This window comes from Electrophorus electricus, chromosome 6 (genome assembly GCF_041902795.1).
Source record: "Electrophorus electricus isolate QZ-2024a chromosome 6, ASM4190279v1, whole genome shotgun sequence".
NCBI lineage: Eukaryota > Metazoa > Chordata > Actinopteri > Gymnotiformes > Gymnotidae > Electrophorus > Electrophorus electricus.
Window position 1 is genome coordinate 14,926,665 of NC_137502.1, and position 11,405 is coordinate 14,938,069.

The 11,405-nt window shown below is 42.3% G+C and overlaps 1 protein-coding gene across 4 annotated transcripts; it reads right to left on the reverse strand.

Moving 5' to 3' along the window:
- Positions 1-602: 602 nt before the first annotated feature.
- On the reverse strand, positions 603-10,385 carry cep126 (centrosomal protein 126). Of its 4 annotated transcripts, XM_027012752.3 has the most exons (13): positions 10,011-10,378; positions 9,701-9,856; positions 9,144-9,263; positions 7,837-7,982; positions 7,488-7,599; positions 7,027-7,207; positions 3,735-5,721; positions 2,800-2,934; positions 2,417-2,541; positions 1,897-1,948; positions 1,408-1,575; positions 1,120-1,184; positions 603-1,023 (listed from the first exon to the last, which is right to left on the reverse strand). In XM_027012752.3, exons 2-13 carry the CDS (start codon positions 9,730-9,732, stop codon positions 925-927), a joined length of 3,222 nt encoding a protein of 1,073 aa, XP_026868553.2. In that variant the 5' UTR covers positions 9,733-9,856; positions 10,011-10,378; the 3' UTR covers positions 603-924. The 4 variants fall into 4 exon arrangements, with proteins under 4 accessions (XP_026868553.2, XP_081572931.1, XP_081572932.1 ...); XM_081716805.1 differs by having other exon boundaries at positions 9,701-10,378; XM_081716806.1 differs by lacking the exons at positions 7,488-7,599; positions 9,701-9,856; positions 10,011-10,378 and having other exon boundaries at positions 7,837-8,068; positions 9,144-9,257.
- Between the last annotated feature and the right edge of the window lie 1,020 nt (positions 10,386-11,405).

The following is an 11,405-nucleotide window of genomic DNA, read 5'->3' on the forward strand; positions in this document are numbered from 1 at the left end:
AAGCATATCAGTTCAGATGCTGTGAAGTCATATGAAAAATTACATGTGAAAATGTTCAGAGCCAAAATATTTTTACCAGGTACTGAGGTTAAAGATTAGGTTAGGATCAAGGGTAAGTACAGTATATTGTTTCACTGTGGTAATATGTGGTTGACTGAAATCCCTGTAAAGATAATATGAGTGTGTGAGAGTAAATGACTGCCAAGTGAGTAATAATTCCAGCAGTACGTTGCAGACTGACTCCACTGGCTCTACAGGGTCAGGGTCCCTCCCTCTTTAGTTTACACAACCACTTCACTGTCGTGTGACATAAATGAAGACAGACAGTTATACACTCCCAGAAAACCTGTTGTGATTAGATCAGCATATAATCAACATGTGTAAAGAGCCCAATTTTCCAGAATGTCATGATGATGAAATGAAAAAAATAATTACTTTTTACAAATGTTTTTTCTTTCCATTATTACATTATACAGCATAAGCAAAAGTACATCAATATACAACTCTGATGTTGTGTTACAGTGCACTATATATATATATATATATATATATATATATATATATATATATATATATATATATATATATATATATAACAAATACTGAAAATAAATGACCTCAAAATACAAAAATAAGATTTGTACTAACTAGGGAGCAAACCACACATGAAATTATCTTCATTAATCTCAAGCAAATGTAAATATTGTTTTTAATATGGTCTATATGGCTGTTATTTTACAGCAGCCTAGTTATAAATTTCAATCTAAACAAAAGTCTACAAAGACAATCGATTCAAAAACTATCCTGCCCAGCAATACTGCCTGCCTGTTTGATTTGGTGTAAGTTAAAATGATAAAGTGCTTGTGAGGAAGGGGCAGGCCACCAGCAGCAGGCAGAGAGAGAGGTGCATTCTGGGAGCTGAAGTCAGTAGCGTCTGTGAGTGCGGGAGCGGCTGTCGGCTGAGCCCACATGGTATCGGTGCAGGGTAACACCCAAAGCCTCACTTGGCTGGGGCGACTGGTTCTGCCAGGAGTCACAGAGACAATGCGAGAGGGTTGAGAGTAAGGATGGCATCTCCTGTCAGGCCAGTGGGAAGGCGAGCATGGTAAGGGTACTCACATATGCAGGGTCCAGGGCAAAGACACCCTTGAGTGCAGCGTTACACATAGCCACATCCTGCACATCTGTTCATTACAAAGAAAACCTCCATCATTTCTAAACTGGTCACATTAATGGCTGCACCTCTGAACTTTTATTGCTATTGTAATTAACTTGATGAATAGCCTTTTTAAAAAATCATCTAAGCTACACATGATGTACAGACAAATGCACATCCAGTGTATTTTTAACTCGAAAGCTGTCCTGCCCAGCCCTACTAATGTGATGGTGAGAGAGGGTGACACTTACTGTGCAGGCGCTCGTTCAGCCTGTCGAGGGACTGCAGGAGCTTCTGCTCCTCCAGTGAGAGGGCACTGAGGCCGAACGCCTGGCCTCGCTTCTGCTGAACCAAGCCGGCCCTCTGGGATTGAGCCACGTCCAGGGCCGCCTGCCCATCGCTCTCCATTACTACTGGGCCTATCAGAGAGGTGGGGAGGCAGAGAAGAAGGAAACCAGGAGGTAAACCCCATGATAGTGCATGATGTAGAGTGTAAAGACCCTATTTATAAGAGTTCTGCAAAGAAACAAAAAAAAGCGAAGCTGATCATTGTTTTAAATATATGGTTTTAATACTGGGGATTATTAATATGCTGTTATTAGATACAACAGCATGGTCAGAATGCTTTTCAATCACCAGATTATGGGGCTTGAACTAACTAAAGATATATTTTATATTGCTCATTGTTATCTATCTGCACTGTGTACTGTATATTAAGAATTCATAGTAACAAACAATACCTTCATCATGCACTATCTGGTCAGTCTTGTATCCACTTATTGGCACTATAGCCTGTAGGACCAAAAGTATTCATGAGAACTTAAAAGCAACAGTCACAAACATTACATGAAGTTTTTAATCCAAATGTACAACCCCGTACAAATATCATGGATTATAATCCACTTGACCAGAGGTTCCTTGTCTTGAAGGGCCCCTGAGCCAGCCCATATTTTTTCTATGACAGCACACCAGAATCACCTTAATACTAAATGAATAGCTTTAGACTCAACCTACACACCCTGATTACCTGAACAGCTAGAGCATATTAAAATGTGCACTGGATTGGGAATCCCTGCCATTGTAAATGAGGCTGTCTTGGTGAGGGGCAATGTTGGAGCTGGAAGAACTCAGCTCTCCCTGTTAGGGTAGTGTATATATATATATATATATATATATATATATATATATATGCATATATGTGTGTGTGTGTGTGTGTGTGTGTGTGTGTGTGTGTGTGTGTGTGTGTGTGTGTGTGCGTACCTGATAAAAAAAACGAGACTTGCACCTGTCCCCTGGTGCTGCAGCTTGGCTCCTGCCATGATCAATATGTGTTCTGCTCTTTACCATAGTATTCTCCACAGTAGGTCTCCTCACTGGAGTCCTCGCTGGTTGGCAGGATGCAAGAATGGAAACAACACTATAATTAGGCATTCATCAGAACATGAAAAGACCCTTTCACTGCTCGAGGCCAATCTTCCTCCAATTCCTAGGATAAGATACCTACTTATATAAACCTACCTATTTAAACCTACTGTGCAGTGCAAAGTTAGCAATGTAAATTCTAAATGATCATTTTACAATTAATAAACAGGTTTTTGGGATGTTTTTGATTAAGTTACTGGTTTGAACCTTTGGCTACTTACTGTTGGAAGGGGTGAGAAAAATGCCCCCCATTCTTGTGACTGCTTTGATGCCACTGACAGCAACATGGGACAAATTGGCACGGGCTTGAGCAGAAGCAGACAACGGGCCATTAGTCAGGAAGCTTCGAGGCTCACCTAGGTTGATTTCAAAAGAAGGACAGAAAGAGGCAGAGAGGGAGAGATAGATAAAGAGAGAGAAGGAGAGATAAAGAGAGACAGAGAGGGAAAAGAAATGATAGTTTAAAGGAAAGGCCTCAAAAAACCCTTCTCATTTGCTATATCTTTTGAATGCTCTGTTATAATTCAGAAGTTCTTGAAGCCTAATATAACAATATAAAGAGACCCTACATGAATAATGCTCCCACTATTATATGGATCCATTTAGCAGAGCAGTAATCCCATAAGTAGTGCAATGTTGTACATGAGGCCAAAGCAAACAGGCCCTACTGATTCAACCAAAAATAACCTTTTCCAAAGACTACAAAAATACCCCCGAAGAATCTTGAGCAAAGTTTCTGAACCTGCTAATGCACAAAGAGAGCTCAGTTCTTTCAAGGGTCTCATGTCTGACTATATGAAAGCTGTTAGTCTTATTATATTCCTGGAATGTACAATATCTGCAATGGAAAGAAGATGGATTTTGTTCCAACAGCAGGTGAACATGCGGAACACTGCTGTCTGAGTGTGTTCAGTATCGGTAGACTGAAACCTTCAAGTATGTAAAAAGCCTGTACATCTAGCTCAGTGCATGCTTTCATTTTTAGCCAATCACTTTTCAGGGTTTCTGAAGAATCGCAACTTAAAGAAACAGTCACGCAGTAAGTGGATGAGCTGGAATAGTAACACACCACAATCTGTCACATTTGACAATGGTAGTTCTAAGACTGACCTAAATAAACATGCCTGTGTTGTGAGGCAGGTTGGGGCTGTATTACCATCTTTGCTGGCTAAAGCACTACGAACTCCATGCCACAGCAGTGAGATCTCCTCATCTGTTGGTGTGCGATCCAAGCAGATGCCGTTCTTCTCACATGGGGGCCCACTCTTGGCGCCTCCTACCTCGGTGTTCGACTGGAAGAGGGCATAGACGCCTTTGGCCACTGTCTCGTATGTGTAGGCATAGGAGGGTTGTGCTGGGGAAAATGGACTGGCCTCCTCTGTTTGGAGGACATGTCGCAGAGGTAGAGGCTGACTGTCTAGACTGTTCTTACAAGCAGCCTCCTCTGACACCAGCCCCGGTTTGCCAGTGGGGCAGTCTTCATTGTAAGCTGTCCTGGTGATGTTTAAGAGGGCCTTGTTTGAGCCATCCTCCACCACCTCAGATCGAGGAGGGGGTCGAGGCACCATGGTCACCCCCTGGGTTGCGATCACGTGTTGTGCCTCGCTAGTGGACTGTGGCCTGATTATGGTGCCCCTCCTGGCCCGAGAAGAAACGTGGCCTGAGCGCACCCTCCGGATAACTCGGGGTGCAGCCACATGAGGAGCTGCTCTCTTGGGCCTGGACTCCTCTCGCACCTGCTGCCTTCCCTCCTGGTATCCACCATCTGCCCAGGCCTGCCTGGTGCTGTCTGGTCCAGTGGAAGTCATACTGGTCTTTGGTATGGCTGTGGGTACGTTTAGATAGGCTGAGCGGTATGGTCCCTGCAGGTGATCTGGTAAAGGCTGTTGAGGTGGACGATTTAGTTGATTTTTAGTTGCTGGAGGCTTGCTTCCGACTCCTCCCTCATCCTCTTCCTCATTGCCGTTCACCTCGTCAAACCAGCGCAGTTTCTTCTTCATTCCCTCGTTGCTGTCTGGCTCTCGGACCTTCGCCCTGGCAAGCTCCATGCTGTCTCTGATAGACATGGCTACTTGTCTGGTGAAAACGAAATGCTCTGGCCTATGAGAGAGTTTGACATTTCTTGTCACATACTTGGACTGCTTCTTAAGAATCCCTTTGAGGAAGCGCACGTCACCACTTCGGCGGGTTGGGGGGCTGGCCACAGACTTTGCTGACATCCACTCTGGCTCTTCTGTGGTACTGGAAGACTTGGGAATAGCAGCCTCTCTCACTCGCACATCAGTGCATTCATCAATTGGAACCAAAGGATCTCCTCTTTTACACCTCTCCACATAGCTCTCGAGTCTGGCTTCTCTCTTGGAAATGATGCCATCTCCATCTGTTTCACTCCTATGGGACTGGAAAGAACCATCCATTGCTGCTTTCAGTAAGGCTGGGTTCCCAACACTTGGAGCATTTAGACTGGCAGCAGTGCCAGAAGAGACACAGAATAAATCCTCTCCCTTTCCATATCTGCAGGCAGCATCCGTCACCGGTGGATGTTTCGCATGTTTCCCCTCCGGTGCTTTCATCGGGATGGAAGAGTTTGACTCCTGAATCAGCCTGGAGAATTCCAGAGGTGTTGTATCTGGTGCGGTCTGTGTTTTGCAGGGGGTAACTACAGAGCCTTTGTCTCTTTCAGTATTCCCTTGAACAGCCCAGCCATAAGAGGAAGTCATATGTCCTGCGTTAGCACCCGAGTCCTGCTGACGGCTGGGAGTAGCCTGCGTGTAGGGGCCCTGGGACTGCCCCGCCAGGCTGCACTGCTCCACTGCATGTGTGAGATCCTGGACGCTCTGCTCTTCACCCGATGACTCATCATCTCTAAGCACAGGCGATAGTGGCCTAGAACAGGGGATGCCCTGCTGACTTAACACCTCCTCCAGGAACCTCCTTGGTGGATTGTTGGATGATGGACAGTTGAGCCGCCCCTGGGGTGATGAGGGTCTCTTGGCATCCTGGACCTCCAGCAGTCCCAGAGAGGAGCTAGGGCAGCAGGTGGGGTTGTCACCATGGACCTTATGGAGAAGCTCTGGGGCAGGCTCCAGGCTATCCAGGCTAGAAAGGCTTTCTGTACAGCTAAAGACAGCATCATTATGCTCCTGAAATCAAGGCAACAGGACAATAAACTACTTAGTTTAATTGATGATAGTAATATATGTGACTGAGCACATATTACATTTAAAATTGCAGAATGCCATTAAATATCACAGTTGTGCTACATGCATGACCAAAAAAACATGAGGAAAAGCAGTCATATCTATTAGATTTTCACAAAAGTAATGTGGGAAGGAAAGCTGAAAGCTGATTTTTTAAAAACACTGGGCACAATACTATGAATTATAGCCATATTACCATAAATAAAACAGGTCTATGGTGTAAGTAGTTATTAGACTTGGGATGGGAAAACAGCAGGTAGGTGGATCTTAATATGGGATTTTCCAGGATTCCCACCGGTTGGTTTTCAAGGGAATAATATTTATAATTGTCCACCAATAAATTCCATAAGGATAACTAGGTTGAGAATAGAAGATACACAATTTCATAGTTGTTTTGCCTCCTCAGTTCCAAGTAGGGTTGTAGAAGCCCTGTCCTGGTCTGTTTGGATTTACAGGATTATGTACTAGCCTCCATTCAGCATAGGTAGCATTCGAGTTTGAGAGAGTATGTGTGAGTGAGAATTTTTTTTTGTACATGTGTGAGTGTGAATGAGAGGGTGTGGGTGTGTGTGTGAGTGTGTGAGAGAGGGTGTGGGTAGGTGTGTGAGTGTGTGGTTGTGTGTGTGACCTAGTGAGTCAACTAATTTCAGAATGTTCCTAATACAAACCAATACAAACTCACTCCAGTGTCCTCTTAACACTAAACCACACACCCTGAACACACACCCATATACTTCCCATCAAACACCCACACAATTCATGAGTGGAAGTGCTATACTGTGAGATACTGGAACTGGAGCGCTGCGATCAATGTCACAAGGCCGAAGGCCATGAGACAACAGATTCATTACTAATATTTATTATTAGATTATGCATCAGTGTTAGTGTCAAACTTGTTTCTTTTTTTCAGTTATTTTTACCATGGTTGTTACATCTGGCCATTTCTGGGTTACAGGTGGATAAGATAAAACAATAAGAGATTAAAAGGGAGGGGTGCATCTTACAAAAATGTGGTCAGTGTGCCAGTATCAGGAGATACTAAACTATTAGAATACCTCTCAGCTAATCTTAATGCACAAATCTGTACAAATGTGGAATAGTGAAAAATTATATTTTCAAGAAATTCAAATTTTCACTTCTGAAAGTTCAAGATTAGGTCAGATAATGTAAAAATATTTAAAATCACCAGAAAATCAAACAGGCACACTGAAATTGTTCTGTGCTGTGCAACAGTAGTTAAAAGCTGACCTGTAGACGGGCCTGTTCAGAGTCCTCCACTGGAAGCTCGGCCTCCTGCAGCTGGCTGGTCCTAAAGTCACCTGAGTTTCTCTCCTGCACGAGCTTGACATAGGTTTCAGCCGCAGAATGCGCTCGAAGGTTGCGAGAGCCACTAGAGCCCCCTGGTGGCTTCGCTGAGGAAGTGCCACTCCTATGCAAAACGACAGCATGACTAGGAAGTGAGAATTGTTTCTCACCTTGTAGTGTGAGAAACATAACAGGGAAAGAACTTTGCATTGGGCAGATTCACTGTCAGGCAAACAAAAGATATTTGTTTACAAAAATATATATATAAAAAGTAGCACAACAACAAGCAGTTTGATATGTTTGAAAGACAAAATTAGCAGAATAAACAGAAAATCTGACATAGATTGAATGAAAAGTTCATTATTTGTAGTAGCTGCATTGATATGAATGGTAAAGTTGCCCACCTGCTAAGGTTGGAGGCACTAGATAAGAATGAAGACTGATAAGCATATGAGCCCAAGGCCCCGTGAATATGACTGAGTGCTTCATCCAAGTTGACTGCTGCTTTACTAGAGGCTATGGCACAAAGAAATTCATTAATGTTAAACACCCATGATTTATAATGATAATAATTCTATTTATAAGTATATACAATGGCTCAGTTACTCTAGTTACAGTTCCAACAATCCAAGCTATAAAAGTCAACAAAGAGTATAGTTCATTCTGACAAAGGGGTCAGGGTAGGCTAGGATGGGCTAGGATAGGGTCAGGGTGGGCTGGGGTGGGCCAGCCTTGATGGTATGATGAGCTGACCTGGTCTCCTCTTCTGTGAAGGTGGGAGGTGTGCTCTTTGAAACCGCTCTGTGTCCTCCAGTAATCTCTGCTTGCGCTGCTGCAAAATATTCTCCCGCAGTAACTGCTCCTGGACATCCCACTGCCTTCTCCTCTCTTCCAGAGCCCTGAGTGAGAGAGAGAGAGAGAGAGAGAGAGAGAGAGAGAGAGAGAGAGAGAGAGAGCGAGAGAGAGAGAGACAGAGAAAGAGTGACTGACAAAGATGGAGAGTGAGAAAAAGACAGGAAGAGAGATTACCAGACAAAAGGAATATTAAAGTAAAAGCATCTAAATATGAAATGAGGGGATAAGGCAAATGAAAGCTTGATTCCACTGGCAATATCATCTCATTGTGTGAGCTGTCATTGTGTTAGTGGAGCTGAGAGAAACTGAAGCACTCTCAAAGATGCCATTTCAATAGAAATAATTTGGTAATGGAAACACCAGTTTACAAATGCCAAGCCTATAACAGACACAAAGCAATACATGCAAACTTGGTCTTATGTGTAAAGACCATACAGTAGTATGAAACCAAAAGTAATAGGAATATATCTAGTAGGATTTACTGTAATGTTCATTCCAAAGACCAGAGGAGTACAGCTCAGCTACTGCTGTAGTGTACACACACAAAGACATTAATTGGCTTTTGCACACCTGCAGCCTCATCCTTAAGGAACTGCTGTCTCATACCAGAATTAGTGTCTTATAAAATTAACAGGATTTATGCTTCAAAGTGGTTTGTTCTTTTAAGAGCAGGGCTCGTGTGCATGCCTAACCCACTCACTGATGCCTATTATAAGTTACTTTAGTCTTAGTCATTAGATGATTAGGAGATCTATTTCAAGAGAGCAAATCCTAGATGACAACTAAAGTGTTGAGTAACAGTATCTGTGGCTGGAGCGCTAGGTTGTCTTTCATTGACTTTGGGGGTAGTCACTGGGTCAGAAACCTAAGATGCTGGTGGAGAGTAAGCTGTAGGTCACTTCCAACAACAGCATCAAGGCACTACTTTTACCCTGCCTGGCTGGTAGTCACATGCTAACTGTGCATTTACCATTATTAATGCTTATTCTTTATGCATGTATGTGTGTATAGATTTATTTATTTCCATTCACTTATTTTGTTCACTTATGCTAGATTTGTTTCTGAGTCATGCACTTATAGTTGGTCTAGATTTTAATATAAAGGTCTGATAACAATCAGATAGCAGTTCTCTAATTCTAATTGTATCTCTAATTCCCCTATGCATGGGCAACACAGTAAACCATGTATGTGATGCATGATCTCACTTTCTGCGTCGATTTGTTTCCAAGGAGAATTTGCGGGCACGAGCACGACAAGACTTCTGTTCCTGAAACAGTAATTCGTTGTCATCCTCAACCTCCCCATCCACACCGGACCTAATGCTTCTAATGTGATGCCAGGTTAAGAAAGTGTGCTCTGGAGAATTTGAAAAGAGCAATTTTAAAATAGGCCATCATTTACAGGTAGCCTAATTTTAAAAGAACAAGAATAAAGCATGAAAAGAATGACCACAAAACATTTAATGGTTGTTACAGGATTCATCCCTCATATTGATAAAACATAGGCCAGGTCTACCATTATAGTTTTATATAACTCTTAACCTACAGCTATATCACAGCTAAGACGTAATCTACCTTACCTCATGATTAGTAAAATTGTCAAGTTAACAAAGTAGCTACCTAGCTAATTAAAATAGCTGGATTCTCATTCCTTTTTATGTAGCCTGCTACACACAGAAGTTAAAAAACTCCCATATATCTAGAATGACACTGTTTCAGGGAATGCCATACATAAAACAACGATAAAGCGTCAAAAAGGATACGAATAGAAGAGAGGTTCTTTCAGGACTTGCATCCCGAATGGTAGGATGGCAAGCCGGTGAGCTTCCTTAGCTTTCGGGTTTCAACATCCTTGTCCTCATCCAAACAAGACAAGTCGCGTCATGGTGATGTTGGAGGTCCAGACCCGGACGGGATAGCTGAAAAATCATTTCGTTTTACTACTGTTAAAGAGGCAGGACTGGCACTAAGGTACATCATCTGGGTCGGGTTGCCAATAACAGCTAGCTAGCTGTTATGTCATGGTAGCTAGCTAGCTATCCGGCGGACAGGAGGTCGAGCTGGCTAGCTCACCTGCATCCGAGCCCTTACGTTCGCAGGCTATACTTTATACTTCATAAATATCTCCAGCAGTAAGCGGTTGCTTTTTTAGTTGGCGTTGCACAAGTCTTCGTTTCAGGACTCTGCCAACACTATTAATAACTGTTAATTACTTAGCTAAAACCTTAGCAAAAAATGTAGACCTTCAACAGTTTGTCATATTGGCAACCACAGACGCGCTTCCTTGACAACGGAAACAAAAAACAAAGTCGAATGGGGGCGCTGCAGCGCCGAAGCTACTTGGGGCGCGGGAGTGATAAATCAACCTTGGCACAGAGACATTCCGACTCGAAGAAAGTCACTGAAACTGTGAAAAATATTTGTTTGATATATGATAAGAAATACTACACATGCATACTGTATTAACACAATAAATAAAACGTTATCAAAAGTAAGTTTGGTTATAGCATGTATATAGATGTAATGTTGATGTAAGAGAAATACTAGTCAGGTACTAAGCCTACTTGGGCTTGGAAAATAAAACAGGTTATTAGTTAATGTGATCCCTTTTCTTTGCTGTATACAATGTTCAAGAATATTTTAATTCTACCCTAAAGATACGAGCTTCTATGGTGTATGGTAATGCATATTCCAGAATGCATGTTAGTGTAAAAGAAGAAGAAAGTGACATGATCTTAGCATGTTTTGTAATAATAATAATAATAATAATAATAATAATAATAATAATTAGAAAGGCAATAAATAAAAGGATGTTTGGCTGTTTTAATGTTGATAATAAATACGGTTATATGATGTTAAATGCTGTTTACATTTAAAATGAAATGTAATTTACAGTTGAGGCTGATGCATTATTTAGCTGTTGTGTTAGTTGTGGGTTGAAAGCTGAAGGCTGATAAGATAGTTGTTGAGGAGTATTTTGCTGTGGGGGTAATTTTGGTTCAGGGCTAATTGCCTGCAAGGGAGTTGTGTTTGAGGAGTATTTGAGATAGTTTGGGTTGAAGGTTATTTGGCTGTGGGGAGTCAATTTGATTGAGGTGTATTTGCTATGGAGTTGTTGAGGCTGAAGCTGTTGGGATAGGTATGGTTGGAGGTGATAGTTGTTGGGGATATTGGGCTGATGGGTAATTTTGAATGAGGAGTAATTTGTCTGTCGGGTAGGTGAGGCTGAGGTGAGTTGCAGTAGAAGTGTTATTTAGTTGTGGGGGTAATAGATGAGGACAATTTGGCTGATGGGGTAGTTGTTGAGAAGTATTTGTCTTGAGATTGAGGTTTAATTTGTATTAAGAGATACTAAAGGCTGAGGGGTTATTGAGCTGTTGGGACTGAGGACTGTTTGGCTCTGTGGATAATTTAGGTTGAGATGTAATTTACTTTGGGGTAGGTGACAGCTGTTGAGGTGGTTTTGAT

Coding starts and splice junctions, on each gene's coding strand:
- cep126 (XM_027012752.3), bottom strand. CDS start 9,732: ATGCAAGTCCTGAAAGAACCTCTCTTCTATTC. Junction 2,542..2,799: donor TTTTCTCACCCCTTCCAACA/GTAAGTAGCCAA, acceptor CCTGCCAACCAG/CGAGGACTCCAGTGAGGAGA. Junction 1,949..2,416: donor AGTCTCGTTTTTTTTATCAG/GTACGCACACAC, acceptor TTGGTCCTACAG/GCTATAGTGCCAATAAGTGG.